This window comes from Balaenoptera acutorostrata, chromosome 7, assembly GCF_949987535.1.
Source record: "Balaenoptera acutorostrata chromosome 7, mBalAcu1.1, whole genome shotgun sequence".
NCBI lineage: Eukaryota > Metazoa > Chordata > Mammalia > Artiodactyla > Balaenopteridae > Balaenoptera > Balaenoptera acutorostrata.
The window spans coordinates 33409068-33429221 of NC_080070.1; the positions used below are offsets into that span (position 1 = coordinate 33409068).

The 20154-nt window shown below is 39.3% G+C and overlaps 1 protein-coding gene across 3 annotated transcripts in view; it reads right to left on the reverse strand.

Moving 5' to 3' along the window:
- Positions 1-1956: 1956 nt before the first annotated feature.
- The window catches only part of CFTR (CF transmembrane conductance regulator), a 195621-nt gene continuing 177423 nt past the window's right edge, over positions 1957-20154 (reverse strand). For all 3 annotated transcript variants that reach the window (XM_057550593.1, XM_057550594.1, XM_007195128.2), the window contains 4 exons: positions 17221-17310; positions 5578-5750; positions 4836-4941; positions 1957-3675 (listed from right to left, as the gene is read on the reverse strand). In XM_057550593.1, the coding sequence (XP_057406576.1) occupies positions 3475-3675; positions 4836-4941; positions 5578-5750; positions 17221-17310 (570 nt within the window). In that variant the 3' untranslated portion in view covers positions 1957-3474. The remainder of the gene's footprint in view (positions 3676-4835; positions 4942-5577; positions 5751-17220; positions 17311-20154) is intronic.

The following is a 20154-nucleotide window of genomic DNA, read 5'->3' on the forward strand; positions in this document are numbered from 1 at the left end:
ATGGCAAATAAGCATATGAAAAGTGTTCAACATCATGTCATCAGGGAAATGCAAATTAAAACAACAATGAGATAAGAGTATACACCTATTAGAATGGCCAAATTCCCAGGCACTGACACCACCAAATGCTGGTGAGGATTCAAACAGGAATTCTCATTCATTGCTGGCGGGAATGCAAAATGGTACAGTCACTTTGGAAAACAGTTTGAAGGTTTCTTACAAAATTAAATATATTCTTACCACAAGATCCTTGGTATTTACCCAAAGGATTTGAAAACTTATGTCCACACAAAAAGCTGCACAGGAATGTTTATTCATAATTGCCAGAAGTTGGACACAACCAAAATGTCCTTCAGTAGGTGAATGGATAAATAAACAGTGGTACATCCAGACAATGGAATATTATTCTATACCAAAATGAAATGAGATAGCAAGCCATGAGAAGACAGGGCTTTCCTATCTGAAGGAGGAAACAAATGCAAATTATCAATACTAAGTAAGAGAAGTCAATCTGAAAAGGCTACTACATACTATATGGTTCCAACTATGTGACATTCCAGAAAAGGCAAAACTATGGAAACAGTAAAAAGATCTGTGGTTACCGGGGCTCTGGAAGGAGGAAGGTATGAATAAGGGTTCACCAAGAATGAAACTTAATGTAAACATTGGATTTTGGGTGATAATGATGTGTTGATCGTAACAAATGTACCACTCTGGTGCGGGATGTTGAGAGTGGGGGAGGTTAGGGAGGGCTGGGATTGGGGGTGGGCTACAGGAACTCTCTTACTTTCTGCTCAGTTTTGCTGTGAACTTAAAACTGCCCTAAAAAATAAAGTTTATTAATTTAAAAACTTGAACTGGGATAACTAGAATAGAGCATGCTCTGAGACTGCCCTCTCGGGGTCACATGTGAAAATAAAAAATTTTTTCTCCCAATAAGGAAAGAGAGTGGGAGGCCTTGGCACTCATTTGGGATCTACTGTCCATCTACCACACAATGGCACCTGCATCTTTCATGAAGAAACTCTGCAAGGAAGAAAAGGGGTCCCAAGAAGCCTCATCAATTAAAAACAGGGATTTGGACAAAGAAATCCAGCCAGGTTCTAGTGTAGAAATACTATTTCCCTTGATGAGATTTGCTCACTTGTCAAGATAGTGATAAAAATAGCTACTGCTCTTTGAATAAGCTTTAAAATAAATAAATGAACCGTTGTGGAATATATATCTTTTTTATTCTGTAAGTCTCCATTTTAAAACAGAAATAAGCTCAAAAGTGTCCTCATTCATGAAAGTGGGGACACAAATAGTTATTTGTACAACCATGTTCATAAAAGCATCATCCAACATAGTCAAAAGGTGGAAGCAACCTAAGTTGTCCATTGACAAATGAAAGGAGAATCAAAATGTCATATATATGTACCTGCAATGGAATATCATTCAGCCTTAAGAAAATTCTGACATATGCTACAATATGATGAACCCTGAAGACATTATTAAGTGAAATAAGCCAGTCACAAAAGGACAAATACTATATGATTCCACTCATATGAGGTACGCAGAGTAGTTAAATTCATAGAGACAGAAGATAGAATGGTAGTTGCCAGGAGCTGGGGGAAAGGATAAATAGGAAGTTTTATTTAATGGTTTCAGAGTTTCAGTTTTGCAAGATGAAAAAATTTCTGTGGATGGATTGTGATGATGATTGTACAACAATGTGAACGTACTTAAAGCCACTGAACTGTACATTTAGAAATGGTTAAAATAGTAAATTTTAGGTTATGTATATTTTACCACAATTTAAAAAAAGAAATAATTTTTAGAGGGCCTTAATTCACATGGGATTCTCAAGAAGCTATATCTAAAGGAAAGATTCATGTGTTGTGTACCATGATCCTTAGAGACTGAAGTAAGAGATCAATGAGACACGATTAATGAACACATCTGAAAACAGCTAAGTTTCACACAAACATATGGATTTTATTGACACACGATATTTTCCTACAGTAATAAATAGAATGCAATCTTAAGGGTTAGTTTGGAGTTGAGAAGGCAGTGTATCCTTGATAGGGGTGGTCAGATTTTGTGGTACCATTTTCTTTAGGACTGCATCTAAGAGGGAACGAGTGTACTGGCCGGGAATCACACAGGAGTATGCAACATCTGTGTGGGCCCTAATGTTTCTCTCCACACCAACAACATAATTCATAGACCCTGGCTAATATCCCCCAAGGTTTCCCCCCCTCCCAGTTTTAACATATCATAAAAATAGCTAGTGCCATAAAAAGTCAACATTTCAAATATAAAAATTCTTTTATACAAATATAATTCATAATATAATCATTCTTAAAATACAGCCATTTATATGAGTTTGAAACATTATTAAAATAAATATTTCCTAGAGAAAATTTCATTTGCATCACAAAATTATAAAACAGAAGCATATAAAACTAATTCAAGATTGACTCTACTTCATGTGTCCATTATCTCTCCTGCTCAGTATATACAGTATGAAGTGCACATAGGTAGCCTGAAAACACACCACATCACCCTTTCTATATCTAGATCTTTGAATTTCATGTACATCTACCTGGAGCGCCCACTGCCTATCTACCTACACACTCTCTACCTGGAGCTTCTGTGTGATGAAGGGTTTTCCTGCACCAATTTGCATTAAAGCGTTTTTCCAGCCATCCTTCAGCTTAGAAGTCTTATGAGCTTGTTACTTTCTGGAAGCAGACATCTTCACTTCCAAATCAAGGGAGCTACATCCTTGTTCCCTACATGGGGCTGTAACAGCCCGTTTCCCAGATAAGGGATGTTTTCTGATTTATTTGCATTTGGGTATTGTTGAATGGTACTAACCCTGATTTCCAAGATCGGGAAGTTCTGTCTCCTGACTGATACTTAGGTGTTACGTGGTGCACATTTGGATGGGCTGTCTTGTGACTCTCACAGCATTCCATTACTTGCTTGGAAACGGGGTGGTCTGAATCCTTAACAGACAATATAGCTGTGTTTTTAAATATCGTGCAGAAAGTGGAGTAAAAGGTATATAAACATATATAAGCTACTAAAGTTTCCAGTTATCATTACTTAATTGTATCTCTAAGTAGTATGATTACAGTTCTTCTTCAATAATACAAATGAGTAAGTTTCACTAAACAATAAGTTGAAGAATTAAGCTGGCTGACGTTTACAGCCACCTTTCCAATGACGACCAAAGGAAAAAGTTTTCAGGAAAAGCTGGCTTGCGATTACAAGCGGTATAAACCTTCAAGGATTTGAAGTACCTGTCACACGGTTTGACCATTGCCAGGAAGCCATTCATCCACCGGAACATCCTTAATTCCTCTTACCCGAAGTTTTCCTTTTTTTAAAAAACATCATTCATCCTTGTTTTCTGAGGCAGAAACTCTTTTTTTTTTTTCTTCAACTCCATGTGTGAATGTCCCAGGCAAACCTTTGTTCTGCTCTCTAAAGCCTTGTTTCTTGCACCTCTTCTTCCGTCTCCTCCTTCAGGGCAGCGATTTTGGACTGAGACCTCTGCTTGCTCGAGTTCCGGTGGGGGAAGAGCTTCAAGCGGACGGCGGGGCTGATCGCCTGCCGGAAGAGGCTCTTCTCGCTCAGCAGCCTCTGGATGGAGTCGTACTGCCGCACTCTATTCTCCTCTATGACCTAGGGAAGTGGCCGTTAGTGAGATCTTGGACAAGGAGGCAGGGCGGACCAAAGCAAGGCAAGAAGGGCACAGGCTCAGAGGATGAGGAAAGCCAGAAAGAACACACAGCGTCCGTCCAGAGGCTTGCAGTCTGAACAGTCAGGGAGAGCTCGTTTCACTGCTGAGTCCTCGTGCTTTATGGAGCTTCTACCATTTGTGAAATTAGCTGTAATTTTTTACTTAGAAGCTGGGAGATTGTTTTTTTTTAATTGGTATAGTACTGAACAATGTGCTTCTTCAGAGAACTTTAGAGGAACTAAGGGGCCTTTGAAAACAAGAATTATTCATGTTAGATCCCTTATGCATTAACCTTACAAATGAGTGTAAGTCCACAGCACCATAAAGAGTTGAACCGCGTCAACAGCGGATTTGAAGCTTAACAATTTCAAATTGGTCAGGATGTGCCTGAGTTACTGTGCCTCCTTCACATGTTCAAGCTGAGCCTGACCGTAGCTGGGCAAGAGGTTGTGAGTCGGCCCCTAACTTGTCACTCGAAGCTTAGTAATAATAATGGTAATAACAATCCTTCAGTAAGGAAAGCATTTACCTCCAGGAGCCTGAAAAGCCTTAACAGAAATGATGTGATACATCATCCTCAGGATTTCCTTGTGGCTGAACTCAAAGGAATTTGTAAACATCACTTGAGAGAATCTGTGACAGTTTTGAAACCGCAATGAGAAGGTGGTTGGGAGACGCACTAAGCTGAGTTCCAAATAATAGCTAGAAAAATGAAATAAACCTTTCAACTACTGCATTAAAACCATACATCAGGTTGCAAGACAATCCAGGCCTGTCCTGGACCCCATCCATGGGAGATTTAGTTACTGAAAGCATCAGGACTTAGTCTTTTTCATGACTTGATCCCCAAATAAAAGAAGCAAAAAGTATAGATGTTCCAATTTATTAATGTAATTTAGTAATAAGCTGCTATTTTAGATTTGCTGAAATCCAACCTCAACTCGTTGCATACATCAAAGTGAGAAACTTGGGCAGGTATTTTGAGTAAAGCTGGATAGCTGTGAGCTTGTACATTGCTGTGACTTGCAGGAACCAGCACATATCAGATTGTGATCAAGAATCAAAGGAGAGATGAGATCTTAGGTAAATTAGAAACACTCACCAAAAGTCGTTGACATTCCAACATTGCCTCTATCCTGTGTTCAGAGAGGATTACTGTGCAATCAGCAAATGCTTGTTTTAGGGTTCTTCGAATGATTTGGTATGTTCTAGCAAAGAAAAAAATACCACATATAACATCACAGAACATTAATAATCTGTCTCTACCCTTGATAACATACCTATTCTTCTGTCAGTTTAATTCCTTAAATTACTTATCTTTCCTTGAATCCTTTTAACAGAATGTTGCAATAGAGTCAGTCACAATCAGCTTTCCAACCACAGGGCAGATTCTAAGTTTTCATAAATAAATAGGACAAATATTTGGGAAAAAATTTCACAGTTTGAAAAAAGTTTCCCAAATAAGTATATTTTTCATTATGTAGCATCAATAGTAGTTCTTTATTTTGTGCTATAAATACTTCCTATGTTATAAATGGGATAGTAAGGAAAACCCTAAGGACCCAAGTATGCCTATGTAACTAAATATTTTATCACACGTCAATAAGGGGGAAGAGTTTGTATGAAATTGCAAAATTACACTGAGAAGAGAGCACACAGCTCTTATACTAGGAAATAAGTACTTGTGTTCATGTCAAATAGTAACTGGGCAATTATTTCATATCTAGAAGGTAGTCTTCTGCTTGCAGACATGACAGCCTGATGGAAATTTGTGTCAATATGAAGTATGTCTCAATGATTCTTTTCCCCCTGTGTTATTAAACAGCAGAAATTCTGAAACTCACATTGGATCCAAATGAGCACTGGGTTCATCAAGCAGCAGGATCTTTGCTTTACTGAGAACGGATCTGGCCAAGCACATCAGCTGCTTGTGGCCGTGGCTTAGGACACAACCCCCATCCACAAGGACAAAATCAAGCTTCCCAGGAAACTGCTCTATCACAGATCTGAGTCCAACCTGCAGAAAAGAAAGAGGGAAAACACTGGGCTTAGGAGGGGTAGTTCACATACTACAGGGTTAAAAACACTTAAGAGGTTGATAATCTGAAAAGACAGGAGTTCCAAAAGTTTAAATTTCATAACAACCCCCCACCATTCCTGCTATTTGGCTTTCACTGAACAAAACACTATGTATAATCTTGGCAGCTCTAAAGCATCAGTCTACAGACTGTTTCAGCTCTGTACTTTTCCTTTCATGAGGTTTTCAGTGAGTGACTATTCTATGCCAGGTGTCCTCCAATAGGGATTAAAGAGATGATAAATGGCCCATGGGCCCTGCAAAGCTCAGGGTTTATAAAGACATACACAGATAATTATAACACAATTGAATACATGCTAGAAAAGATAATATGTATAGAATGCAGTTACTTACTCTATCATGACAGATTCTTTTATGCTACCTTCCATTCTCTACTCTGTAATAATAGAGCATGAAAGGCAGCAATAAAAATCAACTGAGGAGCCATTTAAAAACACATATGGCAATGCACTACTCATCTCTTTAATTCATAAAAACTGACTTTAAGAAAGTCATGAAACTATGAAGTAAAGATAACTGGAGTTAAAATAGTGGTGTATTACTGGAGATTTAAAGGTGCTTAAATATTGGGGTGGAATATGAGAGTTGTGTTAGGGTCAATGGCTTATTTTTTTAAGCTAGATAGGAAAAATAAATAGGTTGAAAAAGCAAATGAGATAGAGAAACCCATTCTTTTGAAATAAGATAAAAAATGAAACCTTGCCTCATATCACTTATTCAAATAAATGTGCATTGACATATATATTTTTGCCAAGCGTTGCTGAGTGTTTGAGACCTAAAGAGATACACAGATGATTATATCCTGCCCCTGGGAAGTCTGGGATTTAGTACTGGGAGGTAAGATGTGTTCCCACCTACCTGTAATACAGGCAGAATGAGATAATGGCCTTAAGACAGACTCTCATGAGTTCAGTGATGAATTTGGAGATGGCCCACATCACTGTGTTTGTTCAGTAAATATTAACTGTGCCCAGGATATGTATTGCAGCCAATACTCCTTTCCTTGAGTGGATTTCTCATTAAAGCAACCTCACTTTGTGGGAATTCATTAATGTTTGAAAAGAGTTTCTGAGATGGTAGGGAAAGTAAACATATTAATTAGACAAGGGGGACTATTCTCATGTATCCTGGAAGACTCAAACATAAAACTAATTTTGGATCTAACCAGCTGAGAATGTGAATAAGGGCTCTCGGGTGAGGAACTGGAGGACTTGTGTTCTTTCTCTCTTCAACTTTCTCTTTTTATTGGCTTCAGCCTGTGAACCTGCTACATCTCTCCCCTCTTAAAACAAAAATCCCTCACTTGCCTCCAGGTTCTCCTTTAGCTATTATTTATTTATTTAACAGATCTTTATTGGAGTATAATTGCTTCACAATACTGTGTTAGTTTCTGTTGTACAACAAAGTGAATCAGCCATATGCATATATATGTCCCCATATCCCCTCCCTCTTGAGCCTCCCTCCCACCCTCCCTATCCCACCCCTCTAGGTCATTGCAAAGCACTGAGCTGATCTCCCTGTGCTATGCTGCTGCTTCCCACTAGCTAACCATTTTAAATTTGGTAGTGCATATATGTCGATGCTACTCTCACTTCGCCCCAGCTTCCCCCTCCCCTCCCGTCTCCCCAATTCCATTCTCTATGTCTACATCTTTATTCCTGCCCTGCCACTAGGTTCGTCAGTACCATTTTTTTTAAGAGTCCATATATATGCGTTAGCATACAGTATTTTCTCTTTCTGACTTATTTCACTCTGTATGACAGACTCTAGGTTCATCCACCTCACTACAAATAACTCAATTTCATTTCTTTTTATGGCTGAGTAGTATTCCATTGTATATATGTGCCACGTCTTTATCCATTCATCTGTCGATGGACATTAGGTTGCTTCCATGTCCTGGCTATTGTAAATAGTGCTACAATGAACAATGTGGTATATGTCGCTTTTTGAATTATGGTTTTCTCAGGGTATATGCCCAGTAGTGGGATTGCTGGGTTGTATGGTAGTTCTATTTTTAGTTTTTTAAGGAACCTCCATACTGTTCTCCATAGTGGCTGTATCAATTTACATTCCCACCAACAGTGCAAGAGGGTTCCCTTTTCTCCACACCCTCTCCAGCATTTATTGTTTGTAGATTTTTTGATGATGGCCATTCTGACTGGTGTGAGGTGATACCTCATTGTAGTTTTGGTTTGCATTTCTCTAATAATTAGTGATGTTGAGCATCCTTTCATGTGCTTCTTGGCCATCTGTATGTCTTCTTTGGTGCAATGTCTATTTAGGTCTTCTGCCCATTTTTGTAATTGGATTGTTTGTCTTTTTGATACTGAGCTCCATGAGCTGTTTGTATATTTTGGAGATTAATCCTTTGTCCATTTCTTCATTTGCAAATATATTCTCCCATTCTGAGGGTTGTCTTTTCGTCTTGTTTATGGTTTCCTTTGCTGTGCAAAAGCTTTGAAGTTTCATTAGGTCCCATTTGTTTATTTTTGTTTTTATTTCCATTACTCTAGGAGGTGGGTCAAAAAAGATCTTGCTGTGGTTTACATCAAAGAGTGTTTTTCCTATGTTTTCCTCTGAGAGTTTTATAGTGTCTGGTCTTATATTTAGGTCTCTAATCCATTTTGAGTTTATTTTTGTGTATGGTGTTAGGGAGTGTTCTAATTTCATTCTTTTACATGTAGCTGCCCAGTTTTTCCAGCACCACTTATTGAAGAGGCTGCCTTTTCTCCATTGTATGTTCTTGCCTCCTTTGTCATAAGTTAGGTGACCATATGTGTGTGGGTTTATCTCTGGGTTTTCTATCCTGTACCATTGATCTATATTTCTGTTTTTGTGCCACTACCATATTGTCTTGATTACTGTAGCTTTGTAGTATAGTCTGAAGTCAGGGAGCCTGATTCCTCTAGCCCCATTTTTCTTTCTCAAGATTGCTTTGGCTATTCGGGGTCTTTTGTATTTCCATAAGAACTGTAAAATTTTTTGTTATAATTCTGTGAAGAATGACATTGGTAGTTTGATAGGGATTGCATTGAATCTGTAGATCGCTTTGGGTAGTATAGTCATTTTCACAATATTGATTCTTCCAATCCAAGAACATGGTATATTTCTCCATCTGTTTATGTCATCTTTGATTTCTTTCATCAGTGTTTCATAGTTCTCTGAGTACAGGTCTTTCGCCTCCTTAGGCAGGTTTATTCCTGGGTATTTTATTCTTTTTGCTCTGATGGTAAATGGGATTGTTTCCTTAATTTTTCTTTTTGATTTTTCGTTGTTAGTGTATAGGAATGCCAGAGATTTCTGTGCATTCATTTTGTATCCTGCCACCTTACCAAATTCATTGATTAGTTCTAGTAGTTTTCTGGTGGCATCTTTAGGATTTTCTATGTATAGTGTCATGTCATCTGCAGTGACAGTTTTACTTCTTCTTTACCAATTTGTATTCCTTTTATTTCTTTTTCTTCTCTGATTGCCGTGGCTAGGACTTCCAAAACTATGTTGAATAAGAGTGGTGTGAGTGGACATCCTTGTCTTGTTCCCGATCTTAGTGGAAATGCTTTCAGTTTTTCACCATTGAGTATGATGTTTGCTGTGGGTTTGTCATATATGGTCTTTATTATGTTGAGGTAGAGTCCCTCTATGCCCATTTTCTGGAGAGTTTTTATTGTAAATGGGTGTCGAATTTTGTCAAAAGCTTTTTCTGCATCTATTGAGATGATCATATGGTTTTTATTCCTTAATTCATCAATACGGTGTATCACATTGATTGATTTGCATATATTGAAGAATCCTTGCATCCCTGGGATCAATCCCACTTGGTCATGGTGTATGATCATTTTAGTATGTTGTTGGATTCTGTTTGCTAGTATTTTGTTGAGGATTTTTGCATCTATGTTCATCAGTGATACTGGTCTATAATTTTCTTTCTTTGTGATATCTTTTTCTGGTTTTGGTATCAGGGTGATGGTGGCTTCATAGAATGAACTTGGGAGTGTTCCTTCCTCTGCAATTTTTTGGAAGAGTTTGAGAAGGATCGGTGTTAGCTCTTCTCTAAATGTTTGATAGAATTCACCTGTGAAGCCATCTGGTCCTGGACTTTTGTTTGTTGGAAGGTTTAAATTACAGTTTCAATTTCATTACTTCTGCGCACGGGCTTTTTCTAGTCTCAGCCAGTGGGGGCTACTCTTTATTTCAGTGCACGGGCTTCTCATTGCAGTGGCTTCTCTTGTTGCAGAGCATGGGCTCTAGGTGCACTGGCTTCAGTAGCTGTGGCGTGCAGGCTCCATAGTTGTGGCTGGCTCATGGGCTTAGCCGCTCCGTGGCGTGTGGGATCTTCCCAGACCAGGGCTCAAACCTGTGTCCCCTGCATTGGCACATGCATTCTTAACCACTGTGCCACCAGGGAAGCCCTAGCTATTATTTAATGTCTCCCCCTTTTCTCATCTAGAAATCTTAAATAATGAGTGTGTATCTGTTTTGTCTACTGCCTGAGACCATAGAACATTTTTTTCCCTTCTTCAAACATCTATTCCTTGCCTTATGAGAAACCACACCCTCTATGGACATTTCTTCTTATTATCACATGTAGGTAATTCTCCCTCTTCCTGTCCCTTGAATATTAGTTTTCCTCATTGCCAACTCTCCAAATGCTCCCTCTGAGATCTCATTCATGCTCAGAGTATCGACTACCACCGATAAGCGAATGATTTTTCATCTTTATCTCCAGCCCTGGACCTCTTCCAAATACTTCTTAATCTTCCATCTCCATGCTAGCCCTATTACAACAACCTTAGGCCAGGCCATTATTATCTCTTAAGCTTCATACTGTAATCTCAAGTTGATTTGTCACCCGACAACCTCACAGGGATCCTTCTAAAATATAGGTTTGACCCCATCATTTCTCTGTTTTAAATCCTATGGTGGCTCTCCTGCTGACAGAACAACTGAACTCTCTCACATGGCAGATAAGGCATCCAGAATTGAGCCCCCTCCACTTTTACTTCCAGCAGCACTAAACACTCAGCTTGTAGTTCCCTATACACCTTGACCTTCTCAGGTTTGTGCCATTGCTTAGCCAGGAGCACCATTCCAAATACTCCTGATCATCCTCTAGGGCAGTCAGGCACATAGTCACAGAAGCATGGGTGCAAGTTCCCCTGTTAGATTGTTGGCTTCCTGAGGGTAAAGACATGTGCTCTTTAGCTCAGTACCAATGCCAGACACACTGTCAGCCTCAACACATCCATTCATTTGTTCAACAAATGTGTACTGAGCCCCTGGAATGCTGGCCAAACAAAACAAACACAGTTTTGATGAATGACAAATAAATCCAGTTTAAGGAAGAATGACAAATGGTAAATGAATGAGTGCTGGTTTTAGCTCCCCCAATATGGAGTGTGATCTAAAACCAGTCACTTCACCTGTTGGTGTGCCTCCATTTTCTCATCTTTAAGACTCTATAAAACCCCTTATAAACAAATTATAAAATAAGAAGTTCTTTAACACTGATAGGTCAGTATTTCCTTTCAGATCAATCAGAAATACTTGAGAATTTTTCTTAAGTCAAATTAAGCATCAAGAAAAGTACTGATGAAAGACTGGAGCTATGAAGTCACACAGAAGTGGCTTTCAGTCTGCACTCCACCACTCGTTGGCTGATGCTGTCAGATGTGTTACTGGAAGTCTCACTTAGCTCACTGGAAAAAAATGGAGAAAATGCTAGGATAGACTTCAAAGGCTTGTAATGGGGATTAAATGGGATAATTTGTGGAAAGAGCTTGCCACAGAGTGTAGCTTGTGGTAAGCACCTAATCCACCCTAACTATTAGTATTGTTAGAGCCTGGGAAATCCCAAGACATGGGCCTGGCCACTGAAACACTTCCCTGGTATGACAGTATGATTTGTAAGATTTTCCCTTTACAAGTTACCTTGGAATGCAAGTTAGCAGGAAGTGTCACAATACTAGTAATTTACATCATGCTTAGTAACAAGGTTGAGACTTTGGTAAGAACGTTGCAGCATGTAGTCTCCCTTTAGATTCACACCAATCATACCCTAGTTTCCTAAGGCCATACGGGGAAAGCTACTTTAGTGTGTTATACTTTGTACTTTCTTGTGATAGAGAGCTGAGCAAAGCGTGTGGTTCTTACCCAAATGAAACTATTTCTTAACACAAGTAAATAAGTACCTAAATATATAGCACTGTCAATATTTAGAGAAGAAAACTGTATAAAATGAGTGACAGAGACACAGACCAATCTAGGGTGCATTTTGCCACATTCCTATCTCAACTGTTTTACTCACTATCAAGTATAGTAAAAATCTTTTAAAATCATATTCACTAGAGAAAGGTCAACATAAGTCAGTAAAACTTTAAATTTGAAGTCAGTGAATATTTAACAAATGTATTAATTACCTATTTTCTGCCAGATATTGTGATAGGCTTTGGAGAGAAAATGGGAAGGAAGATAGACTAGTAATTGGTTTTTAAAAGATATAAAGTTCTTGTTACCAACTCCACGTGCCGATAAGAATGGCTTAAATTAACCTCATGATTGTTTGGGTGCTTAGTCATGTATTCCTTAATAGACTCTTAATGAGAGTTTATTAAATTCTAGGCACTATGGCAGACCTGGGAATTCAAAGATGAATAACACAAGGCTCTGCCTTGAAAGAACTCATGGCTCAGACAGGGAGAAAAACAATAAGTGGGAAATTACTGTTAAAAGAGAAAAGAGCTATGGGGTGGGGGGAAAGACTTAAAGGGAACTTGCTACAAAGATCATCTAATTTAGTGATCTTTAACAGCAGAATTCTTTAAAATTAAATATATACATGTATATACACACATATACATATATATTCCCAATATAATGTTATTTACACTATTGTCACAAACCACTTTTCAACAGATTAAAAAAAAATACAAACTTTAGATTAGCTCTGTTCAAACTAAGGTGAATTTTAATTACTGGAATCTAAACATTTCTAAGTATTTTCGTTCCAAGTTAGCATTACAAATAAATCAAAGCATCAAAAGTTTGTGGATATAAAGAACTTTGGGAAGAAAGAATTTGCCAGCTTTATGTGGTTGAGCTAATAAATCATATGTATTTCCAAACTGCTATTGACAAAGAAGAAATTTTATTTTGTGACATATCAAACTAAAAAAATGTATTACAGTCTGTAAAGGACCAGGCATTTTCTTCAAAGTGTTGACTTTTGCTATTGCTGCACTCTGGAATGTTATTATAGAGCAAGAGTTTGCTCTTGTGATAAGGAAACATGAAAAAAAAAATCAGAAAAGTGAACTGTGGTTGGACTGGGCAGTTATAAAAATAGACTCTGTCAATTCCTTTAGACACTCCTTTTGCTATTCTGCAGGTTTTCCGGGCAAATTTTCACCTTAAAAGGCCACTATTTCTGTTATTTTGTTTGCCCTCTAAAATAGCTTACCTGACTATCGATGTGTAAGGAAGGAAACTATTTTCTAAGTAATCTAAAAAGCAAACAATTACCAAAAAGTCTTCCTTCTAAAAGCATTCTAAACCATTCTAGAACCAACAGATGTGCTGCTTGGATGACACTGGGTAACACAGACTGTGGTGAAGGAGCCTGAGATTATGGACAACACTGGGAAAGCTCACTGTGGTGAAAGAGCCTGTGAACCAGAAATCAAGGGAGACAGCTGTTTCTGCGCCCACCACCCATCTCAGCCAAGTCCCTCAGATGTCTCAGGGCTCAGTGTCCTCATTGCTAATGGTGATACCCATTGTGTGTCAATCACAAGGCTACCTGCATGATACATTACACATGAACCATTTATTTATTCATTTAAATAAATGAATCAGATCATTCATTCATTCATTCATCCATCCAATCAATGTTTACTGAACACCAACCACATGCCCAACACTACTCTAAGCAAAGAAATACCACAGTGAATATCTCTGCCCTCAAGGAACTTACAAGCCGGTGGCGGACATGGACAAGTTAAGAGGTAAATCTCTCTCCCGTGCGAAGAAAGCTGTGAAAGGGGTGGAGGTATAGGAGACACGTAGGAGGGGCTCCTCCCTCACACCTGGAGCATCAGGGCAGGTTTCTGGGAAGAAGCGATGTGTAAGGAGAGGCCTGAATGATGAGGAGGAGCAGGCAGTGAAGGACTGGGGGGTGCCCCAGGCACAGAGTGTGCGAAAAAACCTCTGCAGAACAGAGAGCACATGGTGCCTTAGAGGAACCAAAGGAATTCAGTGTAGCTGGATCCTGGTAAGCAGAGGCAGTTGGGGAGGGAGTTTAGAGAGGCAGGCAAAGATGAAATCATGAAGGACGTTACAAGCCACCTTGAGCAGTGTGGACTTTGTCCAATGGGCAATAAGGAGCCTTAAGAAGGGGAGAAACAAGTGCTCAGATGCAAGGTTGCAAAGAACAGAATGAACTGTAGGCAGCCAGTAAAAGAGACACCGGACAGGAGCCTGTTTCTAAAATCCACGTGAGAATTAGTAGTGGCGTGAGATGGGGATGGAGAAAAGTGAGTATATTCTAGATTTTTACAGGAGACAGTCTTGACAGGGCTTGATATGTGAAGACAGGTGGAGAAATTGGGAGTCAAGGATGAGACCCAGGTCTTGGCTTTGGGCAACGAGAAGCTGGTGATGCCATCCACTGGAATTGGAAACGCAGGACACTTGTGCGGGTGGGGCAGCTAAGAGACTCACTTATGGACATAAGATGCCTGTCCATGCTGAGATGTCAGGGAGGGAGCTCTGGAGACAGGCAGGTTTGGGAGTCATCAGCACAGAAGTATTAGTTAGAGCTAAGAGGATGCATGATATTTCCCAGGAAGAGTAAGTAAAGTAAGACAACAATTAGGATTCTGGTAAGCAACAACATTTAAGAGACAGCCAGGTAAAGACCTCATGAAAACATGATTATAATAGCTAACGTTTACTTACTGCCTATTATGTGCCAGGCCTTAGGCTGGGCCCATTATACATATTAGCCTGAAAATGTACAGCAATGCTACCAATTTATTAGACCACAATGTTAGGGTCAACTTTTTGTTTCCTCAAGATGCAGCCTCCTTTGAAATTCTCTTTGGTCTACACAGCTGGTAAAGTCAGTGCTCCTGTGGAGAAGCTATCTGGTCCTGAGTGGTTTGGGAAGGGGAAAATGAGATCTTTGTAGTTCTGGGTCTTAGAAACTCTTTCCCTCCCTTGGACTTGCTTTAAATTCATCCATAGAATTATAAGGCATACAGTGCCAAGATGAAGGTATGGGCCTAGGGCACAAAGGGTAAGGAAGCTGCTTTGGCCAGTTTTGCTTCCAAGTCTTAGAGCTTGTAACTAAGCATGTTCCTCATGGCTTCACACAGTTCAGTCCAGATCTGCAAAGATAAGGTTTCACACTGGAGTGCAGGGCCCAATCCAAGGTAGGAATAGAGTGTTTCTTGGCCTGACATTGTCATCGTGCACACTTTTGATTTCCGTTTCAGGGAAAGGGGAGTTACAAAGAATTGGGATAAGATTCAAGTGTTTGGCTCTCTGCTGTTATTCAATTCATTTCCCTCTAGAGAAACAAGTCATACCAAGGTCACAGAGAGGACTAGACGAAATGAAATTCAATCCCAGTTTGCCCTGGCCAATCCTGGTTTACACCTTTTGTCCCATTATCCTGTCCAGGTGAGAAACTGACCCCTCCCCAAATGGTCCTGTTTGGGCAAAGTATATGATCAATCATATAGGACTAAAGTCCAGACCCCACAACTTGTAAACCAATGCCTTTTCTGCTTCTCTGGGATGTTGCTTTTTTGTCTGTACTCCATTCTCAGGCCTCCTCAACAAAAATTTATCACTACTACTCAAACACATGACATTACTGTAAGGACAGCAGCCCATCTCTGTTTTTGAACAGCAAATTATTTTTAAAAGGATCAGTAAAAAGATACACCTAAGTATGAGTTGATCAAATAAAAATCTAAACAGGTAAAACTTCTGCATATATTGGCATTTAAAATCTTAACCGTGTCTTCTAAAATTTTAGATTATTTTTATGATCCTGATTTCCTGTAAACTTTATTGTGACTTGGCAATACTTGCAGATTTTATAAAGTCTAATGTCTTCCTTTCAAAGTTTCTCTCCCACCACATTGTGTTCCTATAGTTCATTCTCTGAAGTCACATCAAAGACCTTAAAGTGTGTCACTTGCAATTTAGTTAATGTTTTCTTTAAAACCCCTGTTTGTTCGGTAATAAGGAAACTTTGATAATGAAGACGGTTAATCTAAGTGCATTTTATTAGGGGCATGTTAAGGTTAGACACTCAATGGGTAAGTGTTTAACACTCACAGGCATTTCAAAGCTTCTGGCAAGATCCACTCTGAAGGGAGGAAGCAAAGGAAAGAACATTTGGGATAAACAGAATTGGGCTTTACAACAAGGACCAAATATGTCAGAGATAGTGGAATAAAGCTGTTCCCTGAGAAGACCTTTGCATCTCAACGTTCTTAGGTCCCATAATTGTACTCTGCCACCATCCAGAGCTTTGGACATAAACCTCAAGTTTAGTAAACTGGAACAATTTATGTTCTCCTTTTCTTAAAAATAATGCCTGTATTTCAAGAACTATCAGTTAACACCTAGGGTGTCTGTTAAGGGAACGAAGAAGCCCACTCTAGTTCTCCCCCAACCCTAAATTCCTCCATATAATGCCTTCAGTTATAATGAACCACCTGGAGGGTAAATACAGGGTATTATTTAGGAATTTAGATTCCATTTTAATCCATGTATTTCCTATGGTGTCCTAATGACCTCAAGGAATAGAGTCTGCCACGTCTAGGTCATGTGGTATTTTGGCTGGAGGTGCTCATAGCCAAAGCCTCTGAAGGCAGTTGATTTCTGGTGACTTCCAGAGAAGATTGTAGCCATCTGCAGGTGTTCTAGGATGATCATTAACCTTTTGTGCTAAACCTATGCTTCCCAGAGAAGTATATCATGTCAAACCAAAGCCTCCTTCTTGTGCTGGGAAAGTTTCAGAACCCAGACAGGGAGTAGATGAGAAGGTGTGGACAGATGCGCCTCTGTATTGGGAATAATCCTGGTGTGCTGTAGGTGTCTGGGTCTCTCCTAGTTCATGTCTCAGTGATGCGCGTTTGGGAAGAAGGCCGAAGTATACTGTCTCTGGGGGCTGATAGTTGGAGACTTACTACTGAGGAAAGGGCTAGGTCTAATCCAGAAAACTTGGTGCTCGAGGTATATTAGAGTTTTCCATTTTAAAGTTATCCACACACACATGCACATACATGCACAAAGTGCATAAAATTCTCTCAGCTGTGATAACCACTCGTGTGTTATGAGCAACCTTTTTCAAAATTACTTCAGTGAGCATACTTACTTCATCAGCAACTTTCCATATTTCTTGATCACTCCACTGCCCGTAAGGATCCAAGTTTTTTCTAAATGTTCCATAAAAGATGAATACTTTCTATAGCAATAAAAAAAAAAGAGGAAAGCATGAATAACCTAAACAACTTTGTATATTTCCCTCATTTTATTGTGAAATATTCCACACAGAAAAAAATATTTTAAAAAATAGCACAACAAACATCCATGCACTTACCATCCAGTTTTCTTAAATTTTTATCATATTTGCTTTGTATCTTTTTTAAGAAATAAAATATTACAGCTACATTTGAAGTCTCTTGTTAACACTTATCTAATCACAATGTCCTTAGAATAAAGAAATTGAGATCACTATAAGTTGTGGGAAATTAAATTTTTTTTATTCCTAGTAATATTCCTTACTATGAACAAATATAATATAAAATTAAAGTTAAAAATTATAAGTTTATGAGTTATAATTAACTTGTTAGAAGAAATTCCTATTTTGTTCATGTATTTTCCTTGGATTTCTTTTATGATCCTAGCTTCCTCAGGGATTCTGAAACTCTATGAATTTACAGACACTCAAACACATATGTTCATATGGTCTATAAACCAAGGCACACTTCTACTTATACAACCAGACAGACACAGGAGAGTGTCACGACTTAGAAATCAGTGAAAGAACGAAAATCAAATATTTGTTTAACTGAATGCATGTCACAGAAGGGAAGGGAGGCAGACGAGCTGGATCCTGCTGAGGTGGCAAAATGACAAGCAAATTTCCTGTAAGGAGCATTGCACAACTATCACCCCTACTTGCTACATCACTGTCTACTTAGGTCTGCCTATATGAATAAAAAAAATTTTTTAAAGACAATCACTGTCTCACTGGGAAATGCTGATGCAACAATAAAAATAATATTTAGGTCTCTCTCTCTCTCTCTCTCTGTACACATGGGTGAACTGAAAAATACTTTTGACGTAACATTCAGAAAATTTTTTTCTTTACCATTTTTCTTTTGCCTTTGGTTAATAACATCCAGTCAGGAGAATTGAGAACTAAATTCTTTGAAGCTTTAGTTTTCACTAATTGCCTTAGACTAAGAGAGAATGTTCAGTGCCCAACTGGTCTGTGAGGAACTGCACAAGGTAAGTCAGCCCCAGATGAATGGTGTCTGTGCCTCTCAGGCAGAAGGAGAATATCCTCACCATGGCAGCCAAGTTCAAGGAGAGTCACATTAGAAACCTCATTCCCCGGGGCATAATTTATGGCTTAAAGAACAAAGTTGTGGCCAGATATCACAGGAACCCTCTGGAGAAGGCAACAAGACTTATGCTGGTATTTCTTAATCTGCATCAAATCACGTTCCTAAGGGATGCTTCCATTGCTTTACAGAAGTGAATATAAGGGCTTCCCTGGTGGCGCAGTGGTTGAGAATCTGCCTGTCAATGCAGGGGACACGGGTTCGAGCCCTGGTCTGGGAGGATCCCACATGCCGCGGAGCAACTAGGCCCGTGAGCCACAATTACTGAGCCTGCGCATCTGGAGCCTGTGCTCCGCAACAAGAGAGGCCGCAATAGTGAGAGGCCTGCGCACCGCGATGAGGAGTGGCCCCCGCTTGCCACAACTAGAGAAAGCCCTCGCACAGAAACGAAGACCCAACACAGCCATAAATAAATAAATAAATAAAATTTTTTTTAAAAAAGTGAATATAAGGGACAAATATATGACTCATAAGAGACGATGGATATATTTGTACATCCTCCTCCAAGCTTCCAAGTAAATGAAAGTAATGTCCAAATAAGCTAAAGAGAGCAGACAAAGTGTGCTATCAGGAGATTCTGATAAAGAGAATTAAATAAGAAGTGGCTCTGAGAATGCCAATGTATTATTGAAGCAATTAGGTTTATTTAGTATCTAAAGTTCAAAGGCTTGCCAATGGAATTTTGCCATTTACTGTTTTTCACATGTTTTCTTTTAATATTATGTTCCTTTATATAAAAGCTTCTAGCATTATTGAGAAACATAGGAAATAACAACTGTGAGGGTTTACCAAGTATAAGCCAATGTACTACCTCAGTCACTAAAGTTATCTCCACCGGGAACTCAGAGGCCAGAACACAGAGCTCCGGTCTACGGCAGGCTTACCATGTGCCAGGTAAGGCTCTTTACATGTGTTATCTCTTTTTATCTTCATATCAACCTAATGAAATAGATCTTATTGTACATGAAGAAATCACAGCTGGGAGAAGTTAAGTGACTTGCCCAGGGTTACTTAGCTAGTAGTTATAGAGTTGGAATTCAAACCTAAGAGTGTTTGTCTCCAAACCTGTGCTCCTCATAACCATAGCAAAATGCCTCAAGTCCTGGGCAGACCAGTTTTTATTCCTATCTGGAGCGCAAGAAAGATAAAAGGTTGAGCAGGTGCTGCCCACTGGGTCCATAAAGAGCCCATCAGTGCTCGGCAGCATGGTCATAATCCAAGCACTGCTATCCATCCCTCTGGTCATAGGCTCAGTTCCTGCACTGGGAGTAGAGATTTTAGCTTCCTGTTCCTATTCAGGACCTGACTTGAGGGCTTTTATATGGGTTACAGTGACCTTGTAACTTTCAAAGAGACTTAACACAGCCAATGGAAGAGCACAATAGGAAATTTTACTTTGGCCAAATGGAAAAGGCCATTATTCTGGAGGACTGTGTAGAGGCCAAAGGTGTCATAACATCAAAGCAGACACAGAAGTTATAAAGGCAAAGTGCCTTGCTAAGATGCTGTGGCAATGCAGCTCTGGCCTGGTAGGTATACCTGTGAACAGGAACCCAATCTCTCTGAGCCTTAGTGTTATTGTAAAATGGGGAGATGCTACCTTTCTTCTCAAATCTGCTCTAACTTTGGGTTTTCCCATTTTGATAGGTGGCACCTTCGTTTTATCAATCCACAAACTT